Raw genomic sequence first — 27,346 nt, 5'->3', positions numbered from 1 at the left:
ATTCACTGTCTCACACACACACCAGTTTGGGCGTGAATTGACTGTTGCACTTCTCCTCGACACTCGGCCCACCATGCAAATAGTGTCAAATAGAATTATTCCTAAAAAAGGGCCCTTTTCTTCCCTTCTGCGTAGCCTGCCTGACCCAAACCAAACCTGTTGTTGACCTATCTACAAAACAATATATAAGTATCAACCATCCTAACTTTAGGAAAAGGGTTACCTACATGTGAAATGTACACCCATGGGATTCTTATCTATCCCTCCGCCAGAGGGAAGGGAATATGCAGGGCAGAGCACAGTACAAAAACGCACATGGAATATTTTAAGTAACTAAGAATTATCTCTAAACAAAAAAGTGTCGACAAAACACTTTGCCAAACAACACACTCTTTACGCACAACATCACAGACATTTCTAGCAAAGGTGGGCAGCTGGCAGACCAATTGAGTAGGAAAACCGACAACCTTGAACAAACAACAAAGAACAAAGAAAACAAGCAACGCAAATGACTAAAAAGGACAGGGGACATAACACAGTGGCTGTGGAAATATGATCATACCTGAGAGAGTTGATATGAGTCAAACACTGTAAAATGGTGCGGATGAGATCTTCACTGAGAGGAGTGCTGTGGTCCCAGTGCAGACAGAGGTTTACCCTCTCTGGACTCTGCTTCATAACAGCTCCAGCTCTCTCAAATACTCTTTGTTTACCAACGGCTGGAAGATGCAATTCATTTTTACAGTGACCCAGAAAGCCAATGAAGTCCCTTTCGGCCTCACAGCCCAATAAAGTTGTCCAGAGGTGACACAGCATTGAGGGGTCAGCCCTGTAATGACATTTTAAAAGGTTAGAAGTTGTATGGATGGATGAATGTTGATGGTATCCAACTTTTACTCTATCACTCAGGATTCAGGTAACCAATATTATACTATGCTATGCTATTATACTGCAATAAATTATGCACAGCAAAGAAGCATTTTGGGTAGGAGGGAAAGTTATAGTTTGGTGAACACTTTTTTCTTATTGTTTAATAATGCTTTTTATTTTACACTGCGGCCAACCATTTAATATAAAGACTCACCCAAGAGATTCAATATTCCGCAGACAGCCAAGTAACAGCTTATGGCCCTGGTCTGACACAGTGCACTCTTTCAAATCCAGCCTTACTTTTCTTTCTCTGCACTGATTGATCACATAGGCCACCGTACAACAATAATGAGGATCCAGATGCTCTTCACTCAGGTCGAGCTGATAGTCCAGCTTGTCCAATAGAAGCAGACAGGCCTCAGTGGATTGAGATTCATACAGACACTGGCATAGAAACTGGAGATCCCTTTCAGGCCATGACTCTTCATGATTTGCCTGTTCTTGGTTTGATTGGAGAGGAACAAATGTGTCCACCAGTTTCTTGATGAACCAATCTGCCGTCGTCATGATTTTTTCAGCTGGTACCAGACACTTTAACATTTTAGTGTGGTTTGCATTCAGAAGTCCACACAAGAAAGGAACTATGTGTTTCATGTGTTTCCTCTCCTCAGTCAGGCACTCCTGAAGGACCACAGTGATGTTGTCCGGATTCTGTAACAGCCAAAGAGCAGCAAAAAATTCCTGTACCGTGTAGTGAAGAAATGTCGAAAAGTTTTCCATAGCTGTGGGTGCATCCCTAACCATGATAGCTCTCAAAAAAGCAAACTGGACATTGCTTTCTTCACAACTCAGTTCTGTAAAAGTCACCATCTTCTGTTGTGTTGCTGTAAAAGCGGTTTCTGCCAAAGACATTATGTTGTCTTTATTCACAGTGACACATGTATCCAGGTGCCTTAAGAATGTGTCACAATGTTTTTGGATGCAGTGGCGTAGGATGTTGATGTACATCTCTGTTACTGTGCACAGAGGTTTAAAAACTTGTGTGCAGAAAGAAATACACGTAACAACCATAAACGCATACATTGGGACATGGCAGAGACTGAACAACTCCAGATTGCTGAAAACACTGCTCAGGGACTCTGGCTCGGCACTCAGCATCATTTCCAAGTACATTCGGATGGACTCATCACTGAAGCCTTCCACTTCCACTCTCAGAGTAGACGACTCTGACAGGACATCTTCTGATGCAACTTCTGGTCGACATGTGATCACTATCTTAGCGTCACACAGGAGGTCCTTCTTCACAAGTCTCTTTACCACTGAGGGAGAAGAGAGATCTGTGAGTCCATCAAATATGATGGTGACGTTTTCAGAGTTCTTCATAATATCTTTTAACACCTCTGTCTTATTTTCTTCTGGCTCGCAATACAGGTCAAAGAGAAGACCTTCCAAAGTCATGGGATTTGTGATGCGAGACATCTCTCTCATGTCAAAGTAAAACATGTAATCCAGTTCTTTTGAATCTGTCTCAGTCCAGAGGTTTAACATTTGATGGGTGACAGTTGTCTTTCCAATTCCAGGTTTTCCAACCAGAAGAATTTTGTTCTGTCGTATCTTTAGCAGATCCTCTGGTGATGTTTCCTGATTGTCCACAGGAATGTAGGTCTTCATCTTTTTGTGCCGAGTTTTATTGCTTTTTTTGCCTTTCATCTTGATTTTTGAGTGAGCGGAAGTCTCATGTGTGTCTAATACAAGAGGAGTGTAGTAAGACAGAGCTGATTTATTTCGATTTGGTAGCATGCGACACACCTGTTTTAATGCTTCTTCTTGGATATTCAGAGCTTTTGATTTCAGTTGTGCCTGATATCTGTGACAGGATTTTGGGCCTATATTTATGAAAAAATAACACAATATATATAATAAATGTCATTAACCAATGAAATGTTACACTGATTATACTGTGTTGTATATATCAACCATAACTCTAACTATTGTGTAAACATTTTGCATAGTTGTATTTATTCTATTATTCTATCTATATATTTACATGTGTTGAATATGTCAGACATATCACCATTTTAAACATTTGGTTCACATGATAACACTATTACAATTCAACAACTTGCCTAGTGAATAGTTTGTTTGAAGGTATGTGTCTTCTCTAAATGAGAAGCAGCTGATCCAGTAATGTAGGTCAAACTCCACACTGTCCTGAGATGGACCGGTCTGCTCTACTGGTCGGTCCAAGGTCCTATTCCTCGTACGGTAAATAATCTTCAGGAGCTCATAGCATGCTGCCTCACCTTTATTGGTGACCCAGTGCAGTATTTTTCGGGTTTTGTCAAAGTCGTCACATTCTGCATTGATCTTACTGACCTCTTCCTCATTGAGAACCTCGCACTGATACAGGTTTTCCACAATAACAGACACATTTTTGAGTTTCCCAACCAGGCGACTTCTGGCATTACGTATGTATTGTTCAGCTGATTGGTTAGTACAAGCCATGTTACTCTCCTCCAGTCACACAGCATCTCTGTAAATACGAGGTCAAATTAAGAGTAGCCTATCCAAAATAAACACACTAACGTAGCCAAAACATGAGGCTTCCTGTGCGGTCCGCAACTTGGACTGTGCAAAGCGGAGCACGTGCTCCATACACTATTTTACCGGCTAAACGTTATTAAATTATATAAACAAATTAATTATTTGACTACCTTTGTTGTGCTTCGCTGGAAATAAGTTAGTAGCCAATGTTATGATGTGTCTCGACTTATTGCCAGTTTGTGAGCAAGCATCTTGACACTTTTACTTTTACTTTCGACAAACTTCTACCTTCCGCTGCTTCTAAGCATAATTCGGCATACACGTCTCCCCTCCCTAGACCTAGGTGCGCCGCTTGGAGGCCGAGCCTTCATATGCTGAATAAATATGGTAAATAGGGAAAGTTTGAGACATTTGCTGTGTGGACTGATTTTGTGACAGTGGTAAGCTATATTCAAGTTTGAAACAGGGTGAATCAGCCTGTAATGACTGTAATTTAGAACCGCATGAGTAGACTATATTTTAGTCACCTAAATAACTAATTCAAAAGTAAGAAAGCATTGAATAATTGGTTTAAATCTAAAAAATAAATTGGCCAATTTAATTTAATTTCGCCAAAACACTTGCACTGTATGGAGGACCAAACCTGACATAATTAAAAATAAATGAATAAATAAATGTAATGTATAAATGTATTTATACATTAAAAAATACAAATATATATAAATAAATGTATGAAAAAATATTAATTATGTATTTATTTACATGGCCATTTATTTCTGTATTTATTTATTTTGTACTCATTTATTTCTTTACTCATTTATTTCTGTATTTCTGTATTTATTTATTTCTGTGCTCATTTATTTCTGTATTTCCTTGTCCTTAAGCTAATGAGGTAAGCTTTCAATCAATGTATGTCACGGTGTCACCTTAACCCCATTGGTTGGTCGGTATCAGAGTGCCATTCGGGATGCGCGTGCAATGTGGCTGCAGAAAACCGGAAAGGATAGCCTTTATAATGGCTAGAGAAGTACACAGATTATACAAATAGTTCGATTTAAAAAGACCAAAAAGGTCGAGGAGGACAGCCTTTAAGAGAGAAAGCGATTCCCCATTAAACTGTCACATCAGAATTTTGATTTGGGTTACGAAAGTCTTGAAATTTGAATGAGAATGTCGCCCGGTAGACCGCATAGTCTTAGGCGGCAGCCATGTCTTTACGTCATGTCACAAAGTTCATAATTTTACAGTTTTACAGTCAATTCTACACCTAAAAAGTCGAGCAGGGCAGCTTTCAAGAGATATGGAAATTCTGCTTTTAGCCAGCTGGTCCGATTATTTTTGTGATTTGTGTAAAACTGGCAATCTAAGTGAGACTGCGTCCCAGTTAGCCTACACTGTTTTGACGTCGTTAGCCTCAGTCAGACTCGGGTCGCTCACTGGCAGTGTGCACAATGTTGTATTTCACTCCATTCTACACTATAAACGTCAGGGAGGACTGCCTTTTGTAGATACTAGCCTGCTGAAGATAGCCACCCTTACAAAAAAGAAGTATACTTCAAATGTATTTTGTAAGTATACTTAGTATAAAAAGTATACTATTATCATGTTACTTAAAGTATACTAGCAGTGTACTTATTTATATACTATTTTTGTACTTATATACTATTTTTGTACTAAGCAAACTGAATTGGCCCACTTTTTAGGTCACTTTAAAGTACACTTATAGTGTATTTCAAGGTTTACTTTTGAATACTCTAAAGTAGCCTGTGTAGTGCACTTTCAGTTCATTAAGTATACTTCCTAAAGTACACCTAAAGTATACCTTGATATACTATAAAGCAGAGAGTCCCACACTTTCGGAATCCCTGCTTTAGAGTATACTACGGTATACTTTTAAGTACTTTAGGAAGTATATACGTTGCAATACTTTTAAGTGCACTTCCAATTAATGTAAATACTCTGCAGTTTCTTAGCTGAGACAACATATTCACAGCGGAAATGTTGATGTAGTAAGAATCCAGCTCTTCTTATCAAACGTAACAGTAATTTAACTCATGGTTGCAATGGTAAATCACCACAACAATGACCACGCAACAAAACACTACATTCTAAGCAGACACATTTAAAAAACGAAATTCATGAAGTATTTTGCCGTTTGTATTTCGAACAAACGGCAAACTTATCAGCAAATTTTAACACTATTTACGGCCTTGCATCATGGGAATTGACCAGCCAATGAGCCACGCTATCTTCATTTTTTCACGTCGTTATTTCGTTCTTCAGTCAGTTTGACAGTATAACCTTCAAATGCATAATGCAACCCTTCTGTCTGCTTCTTTCTCAAGTAGCTTTTTCTTTTTTTCCATTAATACTCCAATTGATAATTATTAGTATAAGATTATAGGGCTTCAGAATGTTTTGGCAGTAATTAAGGTTACAGCTTCAGTACCAAAAAAGATTCAATGTGCAATGCATAATAGATTTTCATAGACATGGATAATTAGAATGAGATGGATCTAAAAAATGTAACCTGTAATGTACTTTAAAATTATTTTGACTGTTTTTGCTGTATAATAATAGAAAACGTACATCCTACTCCAGAAGAAATGTACACCATTTTCTGTTTCTAAGCATACTTCTTAAAAGTATATCAAAAGTGAACTATTTTCAAAGCATACTTAACCCTTGTGTTATCTTCGGGTCATTCTGACCCATCAGTCATTGTGACCCACTGTCGTATTGCGACAAATTTACCTCATACAAAAACAAAGTGAAGCATTTTCTTTTAACTGTCGGGCTGTCTCAGACCCCCCACATTGCAATGGTTAAAAGAAAATTATTTTTATTTGTTTTTGTATTGGGTGAAATTGGGTAAACACAACGATGGTTCGTTGTGAACCTTTGGGTCATGTGACCCGAAGGCAGCATGAGGGTTAAAAGTATATCAAAAGTGAACTATTTTCTAAGTATACTCCTTAAAAGTATATCAAAAGTGAACTATTTTCAAAGCATACTTATAAGTACATCAAAAGTGAACTATTTTCTAAGTATACTTCTTAAAAGTATATCAAAAGTGAACTATTTTCTAAGCATACTTCTTAAAAGTATATCAAAAGTGAACTAAAAGTGTACTATCCATATTTTAGTATACTTATAGTATACTTTTATATACTTCTTTTGTGTAAGGGCAGCATCTCGGATTTCTTTAACCCTTGTGCTGCCTTCGGGTCACATGACCCAAAGGTTCATAACGAACCATCGTTGTGTTTACCCAATTTTACCCAATACAAAAACAAATAAAAATAATTTTCTTTTAACCATCGCAATGTGGGGGGTCTGAGACAGCCCGACAGTTAAAAGAAAATGCTTCACTTTGTTTTTGTATGAGGTAAATTTGTCGCAATACGACGGTGGGTCACAATGACTGATGGGTCAGAATGACCCGAAGATAACACAAGGGTTAACCTTTGTGCTGCCTTCGGGTCACATGACCCAAAGGTTCACAACGAACCATCGTTGTGTTTACCCAATTTTACCCAATACAAAAACAAATAAATATCATTTTCTTTTAACCTTCGCAATGTGGGGGGTCTGAGACAGCCCGACGGTTAAAATAAAATGCTTCACTTTGTTTTTGTATGCGGTAAAGTTGTCGCAATACGACGGTGGGTCACAATGATTGATGGGTCAGAATGACCCGAAGATAACACAAGGGTTAACCAAGCCTGTTTCATTCATCATTTGCCTGAGAAAGCGACCTCCGTTAGCCAGGCTAGTGTTGCCCGATCACTTGGTCAGGTTATTTAACCCTCGTGCTGCCTTCGGGTCACATGACCCAAAGGTTCATAACGAACCATCGTTGTGTTTACCCAATTTTACCCAATACAAAACCAAATAAAAATAATTTTATTTTAACCTTCGCAATGTGGGGGGTCTGAGACAGCCCAACGGTTAAAAGAAAATGCTTCACTTTGTTTTTGTATGCGGTAAATTTGTCGCAATACGACGGTGGGTCACAATGACTGATGGGTCAGAATGACCCGAAGATAACACAAGGGTTAACCTTTGTGCTGCCTTCGGGTCACATGACCCAAAGGTTCACAACGAACCATCGTTGTGTTTACCCAATTTTACCCAATACAAAAACAAATAAATATCATTTTCTTTTAACCTTCGCAATGTGGGGGGTCTGAGACAGCCCGACGGTTAAAATAAAATGCTTCACTTTGTTTTTGTATGCGGTAAAGTTGTCGCAATACGACGGTGGGTCACAATGATTGATGGGTCAGAATGACCCGAAGATAACACAAGGGTTAACCAAGCCTGTTTCATTCATCATTTGCCTGAGAAAGCGACCTCCGTTAGCCAGGCTAGTGTTGCCCGATCACTTGGTCAGGTTATTTAACCCTCGTGCTGCCTTCGGGTCACATGACCCAAAGGTTCATAACGAACCATCGTTGTGTTTACCCAATTTTACCCAATACAAAACCAAATAAAAATAATTTTATTTTAACCTTCGCAATGTGGGGGGTCTGAGACAGCCCAACGGTTAAAAGAAAATGCTTCACTTTGTTTTTGTATGCGGTAAAGTTGTCGCAATACGACGGTGGGTCACAATGACTGGTATCGGGGTCACTTGACCCCGATACCTTTAACCCTTGTGTTATCTTCGGGTCGTTCTGACCCATCAGTCATTGTGACCCACCGTCGTATTGCGACAACTTTACCGCATACAAAAACAAAGTGAAGCATTTTCTTTTAACCGTTGGGCTGTCTCAGACCCCCCACATTGCGAAGGTTAAAAGAAAATTATTTTTATTTGTTTTTGTATTGGGTAAAATTGGGTAAACACAACGATGGTTCGTTATGAACCTTTGGGTCATGTGACCCGAAGGCAGCACGAGGGTTAAATAGCTGACATCCTGAATATGTGGACCAGAGTGACTGTCAAGCTCGTGGGAGCAACTTCCGGGTCACAACACAAAAATCTATGCAAAATTAAGAAAGAAGATTTCCACACACTATTTTAATTCCTGATTTCCAAGTTTAAGCACATCAAAGAAAATTAGATAACTTCTGTCTTCAGAGACAGAAGTAATGCTTCCCTGACCAGTATCCGTGGAAGAACTATAGGTTCAGCAGGCCCAGCATAGTTTATCTAGATAGATTTAATAGTCATTCTAAAAAATAAAAAAACATAAATATGATAAATATGAAAAATATGAAATAACACTTTAGCAACTCTTAAGGATGGCAATGAACACAAGAGCAGCCTACCATCCTTTGTAGAAAGTAATAGAAAGGAGAGTAGTAGACTAGTAGAAAAGAAGAAGACCATCCTTTGTAGAAAGTAATAGAAAGGAGAGTAGTAGACTAGTAGAAAAGAGGGTAGTAGACTGCAGTCTATGTAGGTAGGCCTAGACTATGTAGCCTGCTGGAATCACACACAAGGAAGCAAACTCACTGTAGCCAAGCCTTGACACTGTTCATTCTGTCTGCATCTCTGTATGTCTTTGCATGTGGGACATTCTTGAACGGTCAACTATGCCAGGAAATATGAAGGGTATACCTTGCTCCAAAGCAGTACCTGAATATTATCATCAGTTTTTTAGGTAATCTTGAAACACAAAGAATCAAGGAGACTTTTTATTCAATTGTATTTTCATTGTTTAAAGTAGCCTATAAGTTGACAAGCCTCTATCTCTCCTTCTGGCTTCCCCAATATTATAGGTGCAATATACTGTCCCCATGGGTGTATCCAGGCCCACTGGAAGACTCAGGGGGTGACTGCCTGGTGCCCCCATGGTTGAAAAAGTGTTTCTAAAATGCCCTCTAGAGTGGTAAAAATTAGACCAAGTGCCCTACTGTCTGCCATTCACATTGTGAAATATGCTTGAGTGCACAGGATGCCCCTGTTATAGTCTACCTCCCGTAAGAGGGGGACCCGACACCCCACAGCCCAAGGACCCTCAGATGTGTGTGAGCAAAACACCAACCAATAACAATGCCAAACAGCAACCACGGTCAAGCAGGGCTTTATTCGCCTCAGTAAGCAAACATTACAACGCGGTGATATGTTTGGGGAAAGGGGCTGGACGGTACCAAAGCAAAGAAACAAACAAAGTACCCACCCCTAACCTGTCCTAATCTACCACACACAAAACTAAACTAACCTGGCACACTAATCAGGTGCCCTAACCAAAGTACAAGGGGGGTCCGCCCAGAACTAGCCTAGTGTGTATAGACAGACCTTTTCCCTACGGGTGATGTATGCCCGCGGGCAGCTCTAGCCTACACACTCCCCAAGGGCGTCCCCTTCCCCCAGGGAAAACAAACCTGGCGAAACACAGAAACAGTAACGCTCACCAAAACACAAACACACGGACCACAACGCAGAGTGGATGCCTACTCTGTACCGAGAGAGCTCCTAAACACAGAAAACAAACACAATTTATACAGGAGGGCATGATGGGATGATTGCTGATTGGACCCAGGTGAACGGCATCACGGAAGGGAGGGAGGGATGGATGAGCGGAAAACCAGGGGCGAACCAGCACCACCTGCGGAACACACAGAACAGAACACACACAGGCACACAACACAGAGAACACCAACACGCTCAAGGCACACTGAAACAGACAGATAGGGACGTAACAGCCCCATGCAATAAATGACAGTGTGCCCTCTATAAATGGAAAAACATGTCTTCATGAGTTAGAGAAAATGTGATGCAGTACCCTATAAGGTGCCCTTACAATGGTCTAAATTGGACTGTTCCCATGCCCTTACTTCCAATGGAAAAGGGTGCTGTTATGAAGTGCCCTTTATGCTGCCCCTACATGACAGTGTCCAAAATGTTGCCCTTTCCAAAGAAGACGATTAGATGCTGTGTCCAACAGTCTCCCCTAATGTTCCCACTAGGGCATGCTTTCCCAAAGTGAGGCTGTGACAACCCTTGGCACAGCCACAGTCTGTCACTGTCCAAGCCCCCTCTGGATCTGTGGAGGCAGACTATGTTAATTGGAAATATGGAAATATGGGGCAGCTGTCCATACACTGTCAGCCAGAATAGTAATAATTGGATTTGGATTAAATATGCACGCGTAATATAATAATGATATATTCTTAGTCATGCTGAGCAATTTTAAATAACTGTTCTGCCAAGCAAAGTGTGCTACAGTTTTGGTCACCTTCTGATCTGAAGTCAGTGCTGGATCTGTGCAATACTAGTTATTTCAGTGAATCCCCATTTTAGTCATGGTTATCTTTCCCTTTTATCTTAAAGCTCAGCATTTAGCCTATCAGTTAATAAATGCGTGTGGCAAAGTTATTTTGAAGTAATTTATTAATTTTGTTCAAGATGTGAAGACAAAAACATTATTAGCCCACATCAAGTCCAATTAACCATGGCCTTCTTCAGTGTTTTGAATTTTATCCTACAATTTTCAATTGCTGCCACGTTATTTTTTGGGCTATTATTCTCAATCTCCTGTTGAGAATATCGGCCATAGGCTAGCCTACTGTCAGAACGGTTTCAGACAGCTCATCAAATTACGCTAATTATCAGTAGGCCTAAATGCATATATATATATGTTAAGTAGATTTGGTAGGTCTACAATTTACGCAGTCGTAATGGTTTGACAAGTTGTCTCCCTTGCCATGTTAATTGCGGCAACATGCCCTTTTTGGGGACAACTCCAAAAAAATCTAAAAATCAATTTACGCTGCTGAAACAACACCACTCCAAAAAAATCTAAAAATCAATTTACGCTGCTGAAACAACACCACTCTGCTGGTTTACGCTTTGCTTTTTGCGACATAACTCCTCTTTTCGACGATCGCCTGATCTGGGCTGCACAGTCTAAGTTTATTGAAGTCTAGCTTGAATTTGCGTTGCCTGTTAGTGGAACGGCTTGAGGCTTAAGTCTAAATTGACGTTTACCCAAGTGAGACTTATTCGTGTTAGCGCGACTTGCGTTAGCGACGTTGATGGAACACCCCCCAGCACTGGACCAATAATTCCAGTGTAAACTGTGTTGAACAGCCGCTTGGTCTCACTTTTAGCAGAGCCCGTCTACGTCTCCCATATTAGACATTCTCTGATTTAACCAAAGCCATAATGACTAATCCGTTGCTCATCAATGATTACTTTGTCCTTGGGCTATACCAAATTGTGACATGGGTGGAAATTGACGGGAAATATTGTCCCCTTATTAGCTTTATATGTTATGAGTTTATGTTAAAGTTAAATGTTTTGTGCCAAATTTGTATTGGGATGATATATTTGGTACACTATGCAACATATAGTTATAGAGTTAACTTAAAATCAAATCAGCGTTCAGGATGGGACGTTCTCCTTTGACATAATTGGTTCCTTCCAACAATGGTAGAAGCAGCATGTGTTGTGCCAGCGTGGATAAACAACAGCTTTAGCAAACACATTTAGCTTTAAAATCATTTTCTCTGTGTCACAGTGTGTTATACACTTATATACGAATCCTTTGGAATACTGCCTTAGTTCCCAGAGCACATCTGATCATGGTAAGATCACTTTTGGTAGATGGAAACTCGCTAGCTAGCTATTTAGTTAGACTAGCTACGATAATAGTGTTAGACTAGTCAACATAAATAGGATCATTCGTTTCATGTTCAGTATTTCATGTTTTTGCTCTTTATCAGTCTAGGTAACGTTACTTATAGTGTTATCCGTGTGTATGTGGGCTGTGTTGTCCCCTTTGCCTCAACGTGGACATAAGCTAACGAGTTACCAGCAATATACATCACTCACAGTATCGGTACCACCGGTCAATTTAGCGTATTCAGTAACTGTGCTCAAGGCTGGGCACTGGAATTGGAATCCGTGAAGATAGATTAATTGAAATGATCAGTGTATTTCTCAGTCGTTTGGACTTCTCATCGCATGCTATGGCCGATTACACAATGGATTTCCAGTCAAACAACCAAGCTAATAAGCTGAGAAGTGACAATAATATGGAGTCGTATGTAACGTTGTGTATGTTGTTCATGGTTCTCTAGCCTCACAGAAAGAAGAAGTCGTTTATTCAAAAGAAGAACGCTGTAACGTTTCACCTGGTCCACAGGAGCCAGAGGGACCCGCTTGCTGCAGACGAAAAGGCCCCCCAGCATGTCCTCTTACCTGCTCACAAGGTAAAAACATACACTAAAGGGTTATGTATAGTCAAAGGTAATTGACAAACTAGTCCCATCTAGTCACTTGTACTGTATATCAGCTATATTATGGCATATAGTGATCATCCCCATTCCTTATCTGGGATAGTAACACAATTAGAACATGCCTCCACAAACCCCATTACATACTGTGTATTATTTCCTTTGATTTGTGTGTGCTGATGTGAGCCACTTGTCACTCAACACCTTGTACCACGTGCAGGTGGAGGTGGAGAAGCAGCATGAGGAGCAGAGGAACTTTGGTGTGTTCTTCGACGACGACTACAACTACCTGCAGCACCTGAAGGAGACCTCCCGGCCCGCGGAGCTGGTGTCGTCGGGCCGACCGCACAGAGACAGACGACCCATCGACCACCAAGATGAAGACGAGGAGGAGGAGGAAATGGAGGAGGGGGTGGAAGTCGCTGGTGTAAGTTTCACTGGATGTGTTTGGGATGGGGTAGATACTTGGTGGTGGATATTAATTACATTGCTGTGTTGCTCCTTTATCAACAGGCTGCTACCCTCAACCTACCCTCGTCAGTGTTTGCGTCTGAATTCGAAGAGGAGGTTGGAATGCTGAACAAAGCAGCCCCCATCTCAGGTAGGCAGCCATGTTGTCAGAATGACATGACCTCTGGACTCAAACTCCAAAGTTACCATCATTGTTTTTAAATGTATTTTAAAATCTCAAGATGCATTTGTGTATGTTTTTCATCACAATGTAGTTTATGGGTAAGAATAACAAAGCATGGTATTCATCAGGTATATAAGTGTATCTGGTTTTGTAGGACCCAGGCTGGACATGGATCCCGATATTGTCGCTGCCCTCGACGAGGACTTTGACTACGACGACCCAGACAACCAACTGGATGACGACTTCATCATCAAGGCCAACGACTTCACTGCACCTGTCGCCATGGCGTAAGTCTGTTACCACAACCTGTCAATCATCATCAAATTCCGGAAATCTCCTGGAACAAATGATGTCCTTCTGTTCCACAAATCCTTTGCTTTATTTCTAAACCATTTTCCATGTCCTCCTTCCTGTTAGCGGCGATGACGACGACGAGTGGGAGGACACTGACTCGGACTCTGATGGCGGCTTGTCCGGGGAGGAGGCGCACGGCGCGCGGGAGTTCATGTTCATGGACGAGGAGACCAAGAGTCGCTTCACGGAGTACTCGCTCACCTCCTCCGTCATGAGGAGGAACGAGCAGCTCACGCTGCTGGACGACCGCTTCGAGAAGGTGAGGGACACGGCGCTCGGGCAGCGCACACGGGGGCTGGGTGAGCAGGAAGCAGAGGAGAAGTAGAAGCAGGAAGTAGCAGGAACCGTGACTGGATTAGGGCTATGTTTTGGAACCCATATTACATGTTGCGTAACTGGTTGAAGATGCTTTTAAAAGCATCTGTTTGTATTTTAGAAGGGCCTAAAGAACACCCTAGATATACGATTTATAATGTTTATAAGATTGACTGTTTGTAAAAACATGTCCCAGCCATTGGAATTATTTCCCTGTTGTTTCTCCTCTATAGTTTTATGAGCAGTTTGACGACGACGAGATTGGAGCTCTTGACAACGCCGAGCTGGAGGGCTTCATTGAACCGGACAGCGCCCGCCTCGAGGATATTATCAAAGATTACTTTGTACAAAAGAAAAAAGAGTAAGTGTGTGTGTGTGTGTGTGTGTGTGTGTATGCCCATGAAAATAACAACTTGAAACAAGCTATTAGAAAAATATTTTTTAAGGGTATAGAATATGAGAAAAGGGAATCGTCCACACAGGTGGACATTTTTCTGTTTCAGCCATAACACGTTACACACAATGAATATACATACACACATCGCTGGACATTGTAAAACATAAAACAGCAAGATTAGAAATGTTGTATATTTGACATTACGATTTTACAATCACAACCATGAACATGTTTTTCAGCTTCCAGAGACCCGACGACCTCGGTCCTAAGGAGCTGCCTGCAGTGAAAGAGGACGAGGAGGACGAGGAGGATGAAGATGAGCAGGAGATGGAGACGCTCATCATCGAGGCACCAGCAGAAAAGTGGGACTGTGAGACCATTATCAGTGAGTGATAATATACTATCTAAATGTACTTTTAAGAATATCACTCAGGATGTATAACTGGTCAAAATGTCTTCAAACTAGGTTTATATGTTTTTCACACTAGTATACATTTTATGCTGTTATACACACGTTTTCACTTTCCTGCCCCCCCGCTCCCCCCCCTCTCAGGCACATATTCAAACCTGTATAACCGCCCCAAAATCATTGCTGATCCACCAAAGGTAAGACCAGTCCAGTGCAGATTTTGAGAACTGTTACGTCAGTTACAAAGTTATATTTCTATTCTGCAGAAGGTCACTGTAGTAATGCAGTGCTTCGTAGGATTACAATAGCGACAGATTCATTCGCCTTTCTGTTATCCACTTGGCTTGAATAGTTAGGTTACTTTATGTACAGTGCTGGTGCGTGAACATTACTAGCAAATATATCCACTTCAAGAATCTTGACATGTTGTAATGTGTGCTGTCGCCAGACCAAGCCCATCCGAGTGTCCAACAGAACGGGCATTCCACTGGATGTCCTCCCCGGGCGGGGCCCGACGGCCAAACAGGCGGAGCGGATGGAGCGCATTAACGACTCGGACCTGCCCCGCACCGCCACCCAGCCCCGCCCCAAAGACGAGAGCCAGGAGGAGCGGAGAGCCAGGAAACAGGCCATCAAAGAGGAGCGCAAGGTGGGTTTGGGGGTTCTATTGACATTAAGTACCTCTTAATTGGGTGCTTGATTAAACTGAAATGAGACCTGAAAATGTAGACCTATCGTGGGATCCGCCTTTGAGTGGGTGTTTATTGCCTGTAGCGCATATAATAACACAGGCGCCATCACCACGTCAACCACTAGAGGGAGGTATGACGCTGAGAGAAGAGCTGGTAGGCGTACAAGCATACTGAGATGTGGACGCCACTGTAGTTGTGGGAGGACACTAAATGTCTTGTGAAAAGCAAAGGTTTCAATAAAAGGAACAGTAAAATGCGATGATAAAAGTTAATCATTAACCATTAAATTAGTTAGTTTAATGGTGACATTTGATGTTTCAAATATATTTCATGCCACTTTCTTCTGTCGCTCAACAGGAGAGGAGGACGGAGAAGAAGGCCAACCAAATGGCGTTCAAACAGGAGAAAGCCCTACAAGAGAAGCAGATGCTGGGCCTGCGAGCCAACGTTCAGGGTCTAAAGCTGTCCTAACCTTATCCAGGGACTATGGAGTCAAAGTACTTTGCCCTCATAAAAGGAGAATCAATGGACTGCCTTGCCGCCTTTAACACTTCTGCAGAAAGGAACATCCCTCTACCAACACTAGTGGATTCTGGGGTGCGCGCCATATTTCAGAGTTGTTTTCCCCCCCACTCACACCTGAGGGTAATGATAATATTCTGTCTGCAGTTCACGACACTGAGTAGATGTACAAATGTGAATAAAAAACACAGGAAAATACAATGCATTGTTTTTACAATGCAAGTAGTTTGGGGGGGGGGGTACTCCAGAGGATTCATAAATGATGGTATTCCACGCCCTGCAGTTTGCAATCCAGTTTTAATTTGTAAAAAATAGGATGGGGGGGGGGGGGGGGGGAATTGGAATGACAAATGTTAAAAAGGTAATTTTTATTAAAAACTGCCAGTGTTAGATTCTGTATGATTCACTATCTCTCCATAAAGGCTCCTAAAAGTCCAAGCTTTATTTTCTTTAAAAGATTTATGTAAAAACCGTGACCTTCACTTATAACCTTTTTGACTTCCAAACAAACCTCACAAAACCATTTTTCCATCACAAATCTAACCACAATGCTGATTGCATACAGAAAAAAAGTCTTATTAGCAAATAAGTTGGAACAGTACTGGCAACACTCCATTGTTCTTAGTCATCTAGATGACTAAGATGAGGTACAAAGTTCAGCCAGCACACCTTCACTTCTCGGAGTGGCAGAATCTTGATGGCTTTTTATATTCTTACAACAGTTTCCAGAGAAATGCAACCAAGTGTTCCTGAGAAAAACAACCCACAGTTCAGACCGAGGGCACCATCTTTTGTTCCCCCCCATGGTTCTTAGTGACCTGATGGAGGTTATGGACTCCAGCTTCACCATAATCCTTCACCTTGTTGGGTGCGTCTCCACCTACATATCCAGGCAGTGTGCGTGGCCGTAGCCCGAGGGCGGACACTCGTCTTCCTCGTCCTCCTCTTCGTCCTCTTCCAACAACCTTCCAAACTGTGCGTTCTGGTCTTTTGCCATACAACATGGCCGTTCCACCTCGATCATCTCCACCTCTTCAGTCTGTGACTGGTCGTCCTCAATGGCGATGTGCTCCACTCTTTCCTCTGGAAACTGCATTATTCTTCTCTCGTTAGGGTTTGCTATGAGTGAAGCCTGTCAATTAAAAGAAACTGTTCAGGAAAGTTCCAAGAAAGTCAAAAAGAGAACATCTATGATATGAGGTGTGCACAGCAAAGCCCAACAACTCACCAACGTCTTTGGCAAAATGGAGGGGTTTGTTTTCCATGCCTTTACCTGGTAGACCATCACTATTATTACCAAGCTGACAATGATAAACACCGCCAACAGAACCCCAAGTAGGATAAAGAGGTAAGACTCATGCGCATCTGTGACAAAAATACACATTTTACATCCAGTATTAGCCGTGTGAACCTGGTCAGCACACTAAAGGGTCATATGAAAATTCCTTCCTGGTTTATTGTTGAACTGTACCACTCCACGAAATGGATAAGCTCCAAACAGGGCTCGTAAGAGAAAGGCCTTATGACGTTACAAAGGCCATCAAACTTCAAGCTAAACCATAGCCAAACATACAGGCCTTAAAACAAACAATGTATCTAGATTTCCTGAATGGCAATTGGCTTCCTTACGGTGGTCTGGGGTACAGATAATGGCTGTCTTGTTGAATTGTATTCTCCCGTCCATGATTGAACCGTTTAGTTGAACACAGTATGGTCCCCTACTGCTGGGTAGTACCACCCCACAGGTACTTTCCATTGTACACTTGTGTGTGGTGGGAGATGACATGTCTGATGTCTGAGGTCAAGAACATACACGATCATGGATTTAGTGCTTCATTGAATTTTCATAGACAAAGAAACAGGCTTATTTATAGAAATGCGAATCTTGACATGATTCCATCTTTTAACAACTGGACAGACAAAAGAGATGATGGTAGAAGTGAGCACGAAGCACTGGACATTGATGTTCACTTTTGCTTACATTCTCAGTGAACACTTTGTAGTGGAAGACTCTGTCAAACAGGTTTGACTCCGCCAGTTCTTTGTAGTAGTAGAATGGGTTGCGAAAGCTTACCGCAATCCCCATATCATCTGGTGACAGCTGAACAGGAGGGAAATCCAGGGTACCTATGAAGGAGAAACCCCCCCAAAAAAGGTTACAATTTTGCACATTGATGGACCAGAATAATTTGCTAGGTGTTTCAAAAAGCAAACTCACATTTGACATCTGCCATCTTCAAGATGTTAAACGTGATTATTGGGGAGCTGACATGTCGTGAGGTCTCTGCTCCTTCTACAGCTCTGACTTCCACTGAGTAGCGACTGCTGAATGCGGACGCCCTCATGAGGTGGGTCAAGTCATAATGGAGCTCTGTCGTTTCAATCACAGTCTTGTTCTCACTGCCAAAACAACCATGGGCAGTAGGCATGAACACAAAACTTTTGAGTCCCAAGCAATTGAATCTTATGTCGTAAACGATGAATTATATCCAAATAAACGAACATAACTTAAATGTAGTGCTCATTCAAATGCAGAAACTAACCTCTCAGTAACAAAATGTAATATGAAATTAGGTGGTAGAGGGTGCTTGCTGTAATTCCAATAAGCCCTTGTCTGAAAGTTGTGGCAGCTCACCGTGACGTTTTCTGGTGGCAAAACTATCCAGAAAAAAAAGACATCATTGCAACATTTTTTACATGAGTTCAACTGTCACATCCTCTGTGTTCCTATTATTGGAACAAAGGGCCATCAAGATTAAACACTGGGGTGAAAAAATACAAAGTCTTCAGGTGTAGCTTAGAGGAGTAGCTCTCTGCAACATTTTAGTGGTCTGTAAATGTCGATGTTAAATGAAGAATTTAACATTTTAGGTTACGTTAGGTAATGTTTTGTCCAGAGCCCCATTATAAGGCAGTAACTGTGTTTTGATTATTTGCTGTTGAAACTCCTGATGCCACTTAATCAGGAGCTGGCAAATTTGTTCCAGATTATTTGCTGTTGAACCTCCTGATGCCACTTAATCAGGAGCTGGCAAATTTGTTCCATTCAGGAAGGCTGTTAGCAGTCTAGTGCCTGCCCCAATTCCCAGATGGTAAAGTGGAGACACCTGACCATAGCCCCTCCCCCTACCAGCTTGTTTTTCTACCCACAAGTTCAACGTCATACCTCATTTATCATGGCGAGATAACATGGAACATTTTGCAATATAATTCAGCCATTGTCCAACAAGACTGTGCAAGCTTTGGGGGCTCATAATTCTGTCCCATATTAGTATGTATTAATGTTCCTAATCCAATTTGTTATCCCTTTTATCGGGGCCTGCAAGCTATAGGTTTGAAACAATGGGTTTACATGACATGATAAGCTACAGTCAAATTCCCCAACCCCCACATCCAAGGAACAAGGAAAGGAAGTTGTTTCCCTGAAGTCAATCTAAATACAGGCTTCTAGACGTACCCACAGTAGGCATGACATCACAGCCATCCACACAATACAGTTGGTAAAACGTGTGCCTAGTGCTAATTTACGTCTGTTCACATGATATCGAGAAAGGAGTCAACTTATTTAAAACAGAACATTGACCTTCCACATGTCATCTTTCTGATAGCTCTATTCTGTCAACTGGCACACTCTGTGAGAAAAATCTAACTTTGATATGTTTAAAAATGCTTTGTAGTTTTTATATGCAAAAGCTCAAAACATGGAGGCTTGTATCCTCTGTTGTGCTGAACTGGTTACCTTAGCCTATAATACACACATACAAAATAATACATTTGTTGCCCATCAACATTCCACATGATCAATAGAGTGTCAATCCTTGCCCAACCCTGGAATTTATTGAGTCATATCCAACTTTACTGACGTTCTATAATGAGTCCACAGTTCAGAGTCACCCTTTGTGATACTGGAGATAAAGATGTTGATGATAGGCAACTGAAATACATGTAAAACAGAATCGATTTTCTTTGGTCTTGTTGGAACTGACACCATAATATCATTTAGTTTCAAATTATCCATTGAGACCCACTAAATTCAATGAAAATACTTAGGAATGGAATAAGAGTTAGGAAGGGGAGTTTGACTGGGATTTTTTCGGGCAGAGGCCAGTTTGCTAAGGGATTACAGTCAAGACTGCAGACATTACAGAGTCAACAATACAAATTTTTCTTTAGCCCCTACACAGCCTGTTGAAGGAGGGACTGATCCAGATTAAAGCAAGCGTAGATCTCTGTTTAAAAGGGGATTTTGTTAGGGACAAACAGCATTAACCAGCAAGTCAGTGGTAGACTATAAAAATGAATTAAAACGTGGCTGTAGTTAATATACAACTAACATTATTAGAACATATAGCTCATTTGACATTCAAACGATTGTTGACAGACAGCTGAGTTCAAATTTATTTTAATTTGACAAAATTGGTTATGGTAAAGGAATAAGACTTACCGAGTGTCGAGACATCTTCGACTCTGATGATTAGAATTAGGATAAACACCGAAGTTTCCAGCACCGGCATGGCACTCGTTTTGTGGAGAATTCAAACTCTGAATCATGCTATTTTAACAAAAGATTGACTAAACTGGAGCTGAGCCATAAAACCATTTGTCTTCAAAGTTAGTTCAGTTTCTGGTAACTATAGCTACTTCAATGTGACGCCCAGAGACTAGTTGTAGCCTATCTCAGCTTCCTCATTTTATTGCAAAATATGTTAAATACCCTTTGAATACGCGGGCTTAATCGAAATTAATAGACCAAATGAAAATATACTATTATTATTTAGTAGTAGTAAATGTTTATGTAGCCTGCCGAAAACACACTTTAAGCGGGAGTAAACAGGCTAATAGTGAATATTCACACACATTGATAACAACAAGCTTTCGTTGACGTCAAACGATTCAGGAAAAGGGAGGCTACCTACACAGGTTAAAACACGTGGGTAGCCAAGGTGAAACATTGTTGCGTGGTCTATTCCTCCGCCTGCTGTTTCTTATGCTTAAAACACTTCCGAGTCTACGATTCTGGAAAAGGCATTATAGCAGATTATCAATCATGGTACCCACGGCCCATATGCAGCCACTCTATAGATGGAATTGGGTGGTGTAGAACATCAGACATCCCAAGTCTTCCGGAAGGTCCGGGAGTCTCCCGCATCGATAGCGGCTCCCTGACGCCCGCAAATGCTGTTTGAGGTGTGCGTTGGTGATAGTGGACTTCCCAACTACTGTCAAAAGGTTCTAAAAATATATGGGTTTAGACACACAGTAGGGAATCTTATATCAACAATATTATACATCAGTAGATGCATTTCAAGAATCACATCTTATATCAACAAGTACAGGAAGATTCAAATCTAGTTTTTGCAAACCCTAGCACCACACCTCTCAAGGATATGAAGAAGGCAGTTTGTAATATAAAACTCTGAGGTGAATGAAGAAGAGGAGGAGTGAAAAATAAAACCTGATTTAATATATAACCTTTTATAAATGTGTTTCATAAATATGTTGTGTGTAGTCACTGTCTATAAAGTGCAACATAATAAATCACTATCTGAAATCTCTTTTTTTGCATGTTGTGCACAATCATGTTAAATGACATATTTTTGCCCTTCGTAGACAAAACTGCAACAAATTTTTGGGGCAAATGCTTAACCACGTGCTCTCAAGCTAAATCCATCACATGCAGGCTAAAGCCTACCAAAAGTTCCTAAATCCAAATAGAAGTGTTGTTGTGTTGTAATTATGTCCTAAATTCCCTTAAACTCAGATGAATCTTTGATATTTAATATTACATCTCATTAAAATCTCTGCAAAATGGGTTCTATTCTTTCAAACCCCAATGAATTAAAGTCCATCCTTTCCATTTCCTTTGTTCCCGTGGGAATGTTTTATATTTTGTTACGTAATACAATACATATTTCATCATCAATTATGAAATTTGGACTTTCCCAATTGTGTAAATAGTCATATCCATAGTCATTGCACAATCATATCCATAACTGTGCAATGACAAAGAATGTATAGTATACCACATGGACACCAAGCATCGTCATCAGAGCGCAGGAAAGCTAAGCCTCTTAACAGCTTGCAGCTGCAGTCTTTTGCTAAAGCAGATGTGAAAGTTGAGGACAAATACTGCTCCATGTCAGGTGCCAGTGCAGCAGAATAAAAGCATTATCTGTGAAAAATGTAAGCAACACAGTTGCTAAGTAGTTTTACTAACATGTATTTACTAACATGAGAACAAGTGTCCTAAATAGTGTTTGGAGATCCTGCAGTGGAAATCAACCTGACACCCCAATTCATGCTGTTCTGTCATTCAGTTATATCAACACTGTCTGGAAATGCACTTATGATTATCAAAACCTGTTTGTTCTATGTGAGGACACTTTAAGGACACTTTATGTAAGGTTTTCAGAAGCCCCTGTCCATCCGAAGAATTACACTACTATACTAAATTGCTGTGCTAGGTTGGTGGACAATACAGTAATGCACATGAGCCAAAAGAACATCAATGCTGGGTCAATTTGGGCATTCTAAGAGCTTAACACTATATATAATATATGGAAACTATGGAAATATGGAATCAAACCCTTAATGGGGATCCTGCCCAATGAAAAACCTTTTTCATTTTCCGGTAGCCCTCTTGCCGTACACATTTGATTTCTCCCCGAATTTTATGCAACAGTCCAATTGTTCATCATACTGTAATGTTATTATGTTACTTTGAATTTGAGAGACAAATTCTACAATTTTGGCCTCCATTCCTTCACTTCCAGTGTACATTGGATATGGTGAAAGATCTCACGCACTGTATTATAGTGACAAAAATCACCACGCTAACTTATGACGTGTCAAAATGTATCTATGCATCATTCTCCGATATTTGACACAGTGTCGGGCCAAAAGAAAGTTTGTTGTTCACCGTGTTCGTAACAAGGTCATTTCATCTCTCAGCTGTAGAAAACATCACAGGGGGGTGTTCACTAGGCCCTGAGTCACTGAGTCCAACAGCCATGATTGGTCCCCTCCTCTCCTTCCTCAGCCTTCTGTGCCATCCCCGGGGTTGAGAACCATCGCGCCACCAGGTCTGCCACGTGTGGAGTAATCACAGTCTCTGTCTGCATGCCTCGTAAATCCCCTTAGACAAATCCCAACCACAACCCCACTTGCCACTCCAGCAATGACTATTCACCAGTCTATTCGAGACAGATGTTGAACCTGACAGCTGGGACATGGACACGATGCCCCAATCTGGACTAGACTCTCAGGCACACACAGGGCTCTGAAAGTATCTGGGCAGTGCATAGGGGAGGTATTTTTAATTAAGAGAAAGGGATATTGTCTTGGTTCCAGACAACATGAGTACAAAATAAAATGTTTTTGATCTGCGATTCCGTCCATACAGATATCATTTTTTGTTGCCTTAAACCATTGTATTTTATGGTCGTAATGGTTGTGTTTCCAGAATACAATGTAGAGAATGGTGTTGTTTGGAAAGGAAATTGTGTTAATCAACATGTCAATCATCAAGTCAATCGTTTTTCAGGCACATTGATGTTCCAGGCACTCTTGACTTGACTTGACTTACCCACAGTATTCTTATCTACTGTCCTTGTATTAATTAGAAGGCCCTGCACTGCAGTTACAGACTCATACTTGCCACCTTCTACAAACATCATTGTTGACATTTATCTGACCTGCTTATTCTCTGAATTAAAAAACAGATTTTAACATCAGCTACATACTGTTAACTGTATAACATACCATATTATACAGTTCCTGCTTTGATTATTGAAACAGGGAGTAAATAATCCAAAAAACAATAAGGACGTACTTGTATGAGTATAAAAACAGCTATGGTCTTGACAACATAGAACCCAATCTTGTGAATTTATGGATGTTCAAAGAAATTCATAGTAAACTGGAATGCAAACAGGAATGCAAACATATTTCTGTGATCTTTGTTAAACAAAGGGACCTAAATCAATCTCCTTTTATGCTCATTATTTGTTTCTGATGTGCACTGGAAGGAGAACAGAACAGTAGACAGTAGACAAAAGGCAATACATTAGGATTAAGGTTTTGCAAAGTCAATGTCTTTGGAGTCTGTTAGTCTCATAATGTTGTTTCTTCCACAGCATTGAAAATAAGGGGCACCTTCTACCTTCATCTTAACTATTATTCCTAACTTGATACTGTATAAATTTACTTAAATGTAATGTACATTATCTTTCTACCATACTAAATACATCTATTGATCTTTGTCTGGTAGTGTGAAAAATAACACGGTCACCAATTAGAGGCACACTTTCAAATGTGTGCCATCTAGCAAAGTCACCAACACATTTTTAGTGAAATTTTGTGTGGTCTTGAGTTGATTACTGTCACTATGGGGTGACTATTAACACCTTTTACAAATGGCTTGCCAGTTTGAAATCAAAACCCTGACCTACTTTCTGACCCGGTATACTAATGCCCTACAATTTTTTAAGTGAAGGGATTTCTGAGAGGGATGTCTTTGGGGACCCCTGTCTGTCTGTGTATCTCTGTGTGTGTGTGTGTGTGTGTGTGTGTGTGTGTGTGTGTGTGTGTGTGTGTGTGTGTGTGTGTGTGTGTGTGTGTGTGTGTGTGTGTAGGTGTGTGCGTGTGTGTGTGTGGGTGTGGGTGTGCGCGCGTGTGAAAAGTAAAAAAACACAACCCACATTTACAGACAAACCCCCCTCTGACACTCTGACTCATCTGTCTGGCAGCTTGCTGTCACTGGCTAGGAATCGAGGCTGAGCTGTATACTCAGAATCAACAGAAAGAGCCATGATAAATAACTGAACCTCATACCACCCAGACAGGCCAGTCAGGGCTGTATAGACACGATCAGTGAAAAAAGGTTATATGTCAGAATACATCTATTTTGGTGTAATTCTATGGCAAATGGTTGATAATCACGCACCTGATTTTCCACTCCAACAGTAATCCCCTTAATCCAACTGCACTGAAAATTATACAGTCGTTTAGGAAATAGAGCAACGTTGTATAATGGAACAATTTGCAATTTGCCGTTGGTTGATAACCTGTTCTGTATGTCTGCATTGACAATAAACTGGACATAAACTGGCTTCTTTTTTTTACCTTTTCAATTTTTACACATCCATTCACACCCATTAATAGTGAAAGTGTGTCAGAGGTCTCAATAGTGCATCTCCAATGGGGGCTCCGAGACCCCCACCCCTCCAGTCCACCCCCTCAATTTGATCACTGCCTGCACCCCCCTCTTACCTTACCTGGTGCCTTTGCTGTTTAGCTCTGGTGGAGTGGACCCATTAGTAGCCGATAAACAGGCAATTTCACATTCCACACATTCAGTGTATCCTCTGCAACATCTGTAGTAGATTGTGCAAGAGTTGCCACATTTGCAGTGTTTTTGCACAATAACTGCCATAGATGGACACTCAACTTTTTCCCACGGCATAATTTGGTAATAATCTGGTTAGGTTTTCTGGCAATCTGCAAATCTGCGTAGAAAATCTATCTGCCTTGTCTGGTTTTCACGTGGGAGATCTAGGATCACTAATAGTCTCCATCCGATTTAACAACACAAAAAAGTGGGGGGGGGGGAAGCTATGAGCAAGAAGTTTTATTTGGAAGATCTATCTACAACAACAGCCTCTTCAGAAAAACTCCCAATCGGACAAAGCAAGGGTGTCACATCTCAATAGGCTACAACTAGGTTAGTTGTTGATCTGTCCTTAATGGTCTTCATTCATCTAGATGATTGTTTCTCAAGCTTAGATGACACAAATAATATTTGATTGAAAATATAATTAATCGGATGGCTTGTATCTGAAAATATAGAAATATTTTAATTGGAAATCTTAAGTTGTTCGCAACTTAAGATTTATGAATTTAAGAATGTTTTCTGACCTTTCATTTTCAATTAGTAAACTTGAAACAAAAACATATATATAGCGTAAACTTAAATCAATATTGGAACCTGAACAAAATAAAGTTAAAATTTATAATTGCATACTAAGAACATGTATACTTTAGCTGCAGATAATCTTATATTTGTATACTCACGTTCTTATGAAGGATTCCGCTAGTTCTGGTGGACCAGTTTCCCTATTTACATGAATAAAAGACAGATGAAAACTGACTGAAAATAGAAAATACCTGTATGAAACTGTAAATGTATGTACTTACAGTTTCATCTTGATTGTTTCCAGACAGGTGATGTCATCACTTATGTTGTCATCAATCAAGTCTGGAAAAAAACAACACAAAGATGATCAGACTTGTAGACCATTATATTAACAAAAGCAATAACAAAATTCTAAGTATTAAATGTTGTTTTCTAAACCTTTTGTAGGGTGGGGTGGGGGGTACTAAACAAATCTAAAACAGCATTTAACTCACCAGTGCAGTTCATCTGGCAGAGATTAGGGGTCACAGAGGAGCCAGAGGAGCAGATCAAATGGTCGCCCAGCTGGAACAAGCCATACAGAGTCCACACAGTGTCTTGGTGTTCCTCATGACTGCCACTCTCTTCACTTGAGTCCTCTCCAGATGAAGACTTGCTACCTGACTTGCTACCTGACTTGCTACCTGACTTGCTTCCTGACTTGCTACCACCTTTTTCACCTACGTACTTAGCCAAGTCGAACTTGCCGCCTTTTCCAGCACCTCTCTTTCTCCGCATTTGAGGGGAGATAGTGTCAGGGTCCACAACAGTCACCACGCTGGTGTTGAAACCATAAGTCTTCTCCACATGGCAAACAACTGGGGGAAGTGTGGAAAACAGAAAGGTTTTGCAACATTTCAGGATTTATTTACTGCACGGCTACCTGAAAGGTACACTAGAGAGTGATACTGGTGACAGTATTTTCATAAAACCTATTGTATGTAATGGGACCTTAACACTATATCCCAAAAATTCTGTTATTGTACAGCTTGAAATGATAACAGTTTTAATATTTAATGTATGTTGTGTGGGTACAAAAGGATGACATGAAATAATCGTCTAAATAATTTTTCACAAAATAAATTGTCAATGAGGTTTGACTACTTTTTGCAATAAAGTTGAGTAGATGTACCTTCATTCCCAAATTCCAATTCCTAAATATTCTGCAGTCTTTAAAAGCACAATCATTTTTTCCGCATTTTAAAAGCATTCAAAATTGTACTCACTTTTGGCCATGAAGTCAGCCTCTGACATTCCTGTGTGGTTGTGGCTCGGCATCTTGAGAGCTGCTGCTTCAAGCAGGCCTTTCAGCTCACACTTGGACACGATCCGTGCCTCAGCCAGACTGGAGACCAGTGCGGCTACAGCCACCACCATCAGAATGTGCATCTTCATGTTGTCTTGGCTTTACAGTTGCTCGGTTAGATTGTGCCAAGTAGATTGTGCAAGAGTTGCCACATTTGCA

General features: G+C 40.7%; 4 protein-coding genes across 6 annotated transcripts in view; 1 reads left to right on the top strand and 3 right to left on the bottom strand.

The window, feature by feature from the left end:
• Positions 1-2,727, bottom strand: part of LOC134009153 (uncharacterized) — a 10,389-nt gene extending 7,662 nt beyond the window's left edge. The window contains exons 1-2 of the mRNA XM_062448879.1: positions 1,085-2,727; positions 468-829 (exon numbers count right to left, since the gene is read on the bottom strand). Of these exons, the coding sequence (XP_062304863.1) occupies positions 468-829; positions 1,085-2,670 (1,948 nt within the window). The 5' untranslated portion in view covers positions 2,671-2,727. The remainder of the gene's footprint in view (positions 1-467; positions 830-1,084) is intronic.
• Positions 2,728-11,769: 9,042 nt separating this feature from the next.
• Positions 11,770-16,083, top strand: ltv1 (LTV1 ribosome biogenesis factor). Its single transcript, XM_062448187.1, has 11 exons — positions 11,770-11,955; positions 12,451-12,582; positions 12,827-13,033; positions 13,120-13,207; positions 13,395-13,527; positions 13,658-13,853; positions 14,143-14,270; positions 14,546-14,691; positions 14,860-14,912; positions 15,164-15,364; positions 15,765-16,083. The coding sequence occupies exons 1-11, from the start codon at positions 11,953-11,955 to the stop codon at positions 15,876-15,878; spliced, it is 1,401 nt and encodes a 466-aa protein (XP_062304171.1). The 5' UTR covers positions 11,770-11,952; the 3' UTR covers positions 15,879-16,083.
• ifngr1 (interferon gamma receptor 1) lies at positions 14,336-20,819 on the bottom strand. Of its 3 annotated transcripts, none has more exons than XM_062448190.1 (7): positions 20,374-20,819; positions 18,565-18,587; positions 18,148-18,329; positions 17,901-18,056; positions 17,559-17,717; positions 17,158-17,294; positions 14,336-17,061 (listed from the first exon to the last, which is right to left on the bottom strand). In XM_062448190.1, exons 1-7 carry the CDS (start codon positions 20,386-20,388, stop codon positions 16,810-16,812), a joined length of 924 nt encoding a protein of 307 aa, XP_062304174.1. In that variant the 5' UTR covers positions 20,389-20,819; the 3' UTR covers positions 14,336-16,809. The 3 variants fall into 3 exon arrangements, with proteins under 3 accessions (XP_062304174.1, XP_062304172.1, XP_062304173.1); XM_062448188.1 differs by having other exon boundaries at positions 18,473-18,587; positions 20,374-20,818; XM_062448189.1 differs by having other exon boundaries at positions 17,559-17,724; positions 17,911-18,056; positions 18,473-18,587; positions 20,374-20,818.
• Positions 20,820-25,981: 5,162 nt separating this feature from the next.
• LOC134008929 (uncharacterized) lies at positions 25,982-27,297 on the bottom strand. The gene is made up of 4 exons (XM_062448517.1): positions 27,108-27,297; positions 26,337-26,699; positions 26,124-26,184; positions 25,982-26,042 (listed from the first exon to the last, which is right to left on the bottom strand). The coding sequence occupies exons 1-4, from the start codon at positions 27,274-27,276 to the stop codon at positions 25,997-25,999; spliced, it is 639 nt and encodes a 212-aa protein (XP_062304501.1). The 5' UTR covers positions 27,277-27,297; the 3' UTR covers positions 25,982-25,996.
• Positions 27,298-27,346: the final 49 nt, after the last annotated feature.

Source organism: Osmerus eperlanus, chromosome 22 (assembly GCF_963692335.1).
Source record: "Osmerus eperlanus chromosome 22, fOsmEpe2.1, whole genome shotgun sequence".
In the NCBI taxonomy this organism is placed as follows: Eukaryota; Metazoa; Chordata; class Actinopteri; order Osmeriformes; family Osmeridae; genus Osmerus; species Osmerus eperlanus.
This window is presented reverse-complemented; position numbering and strand designations above follow the sequence as displayed.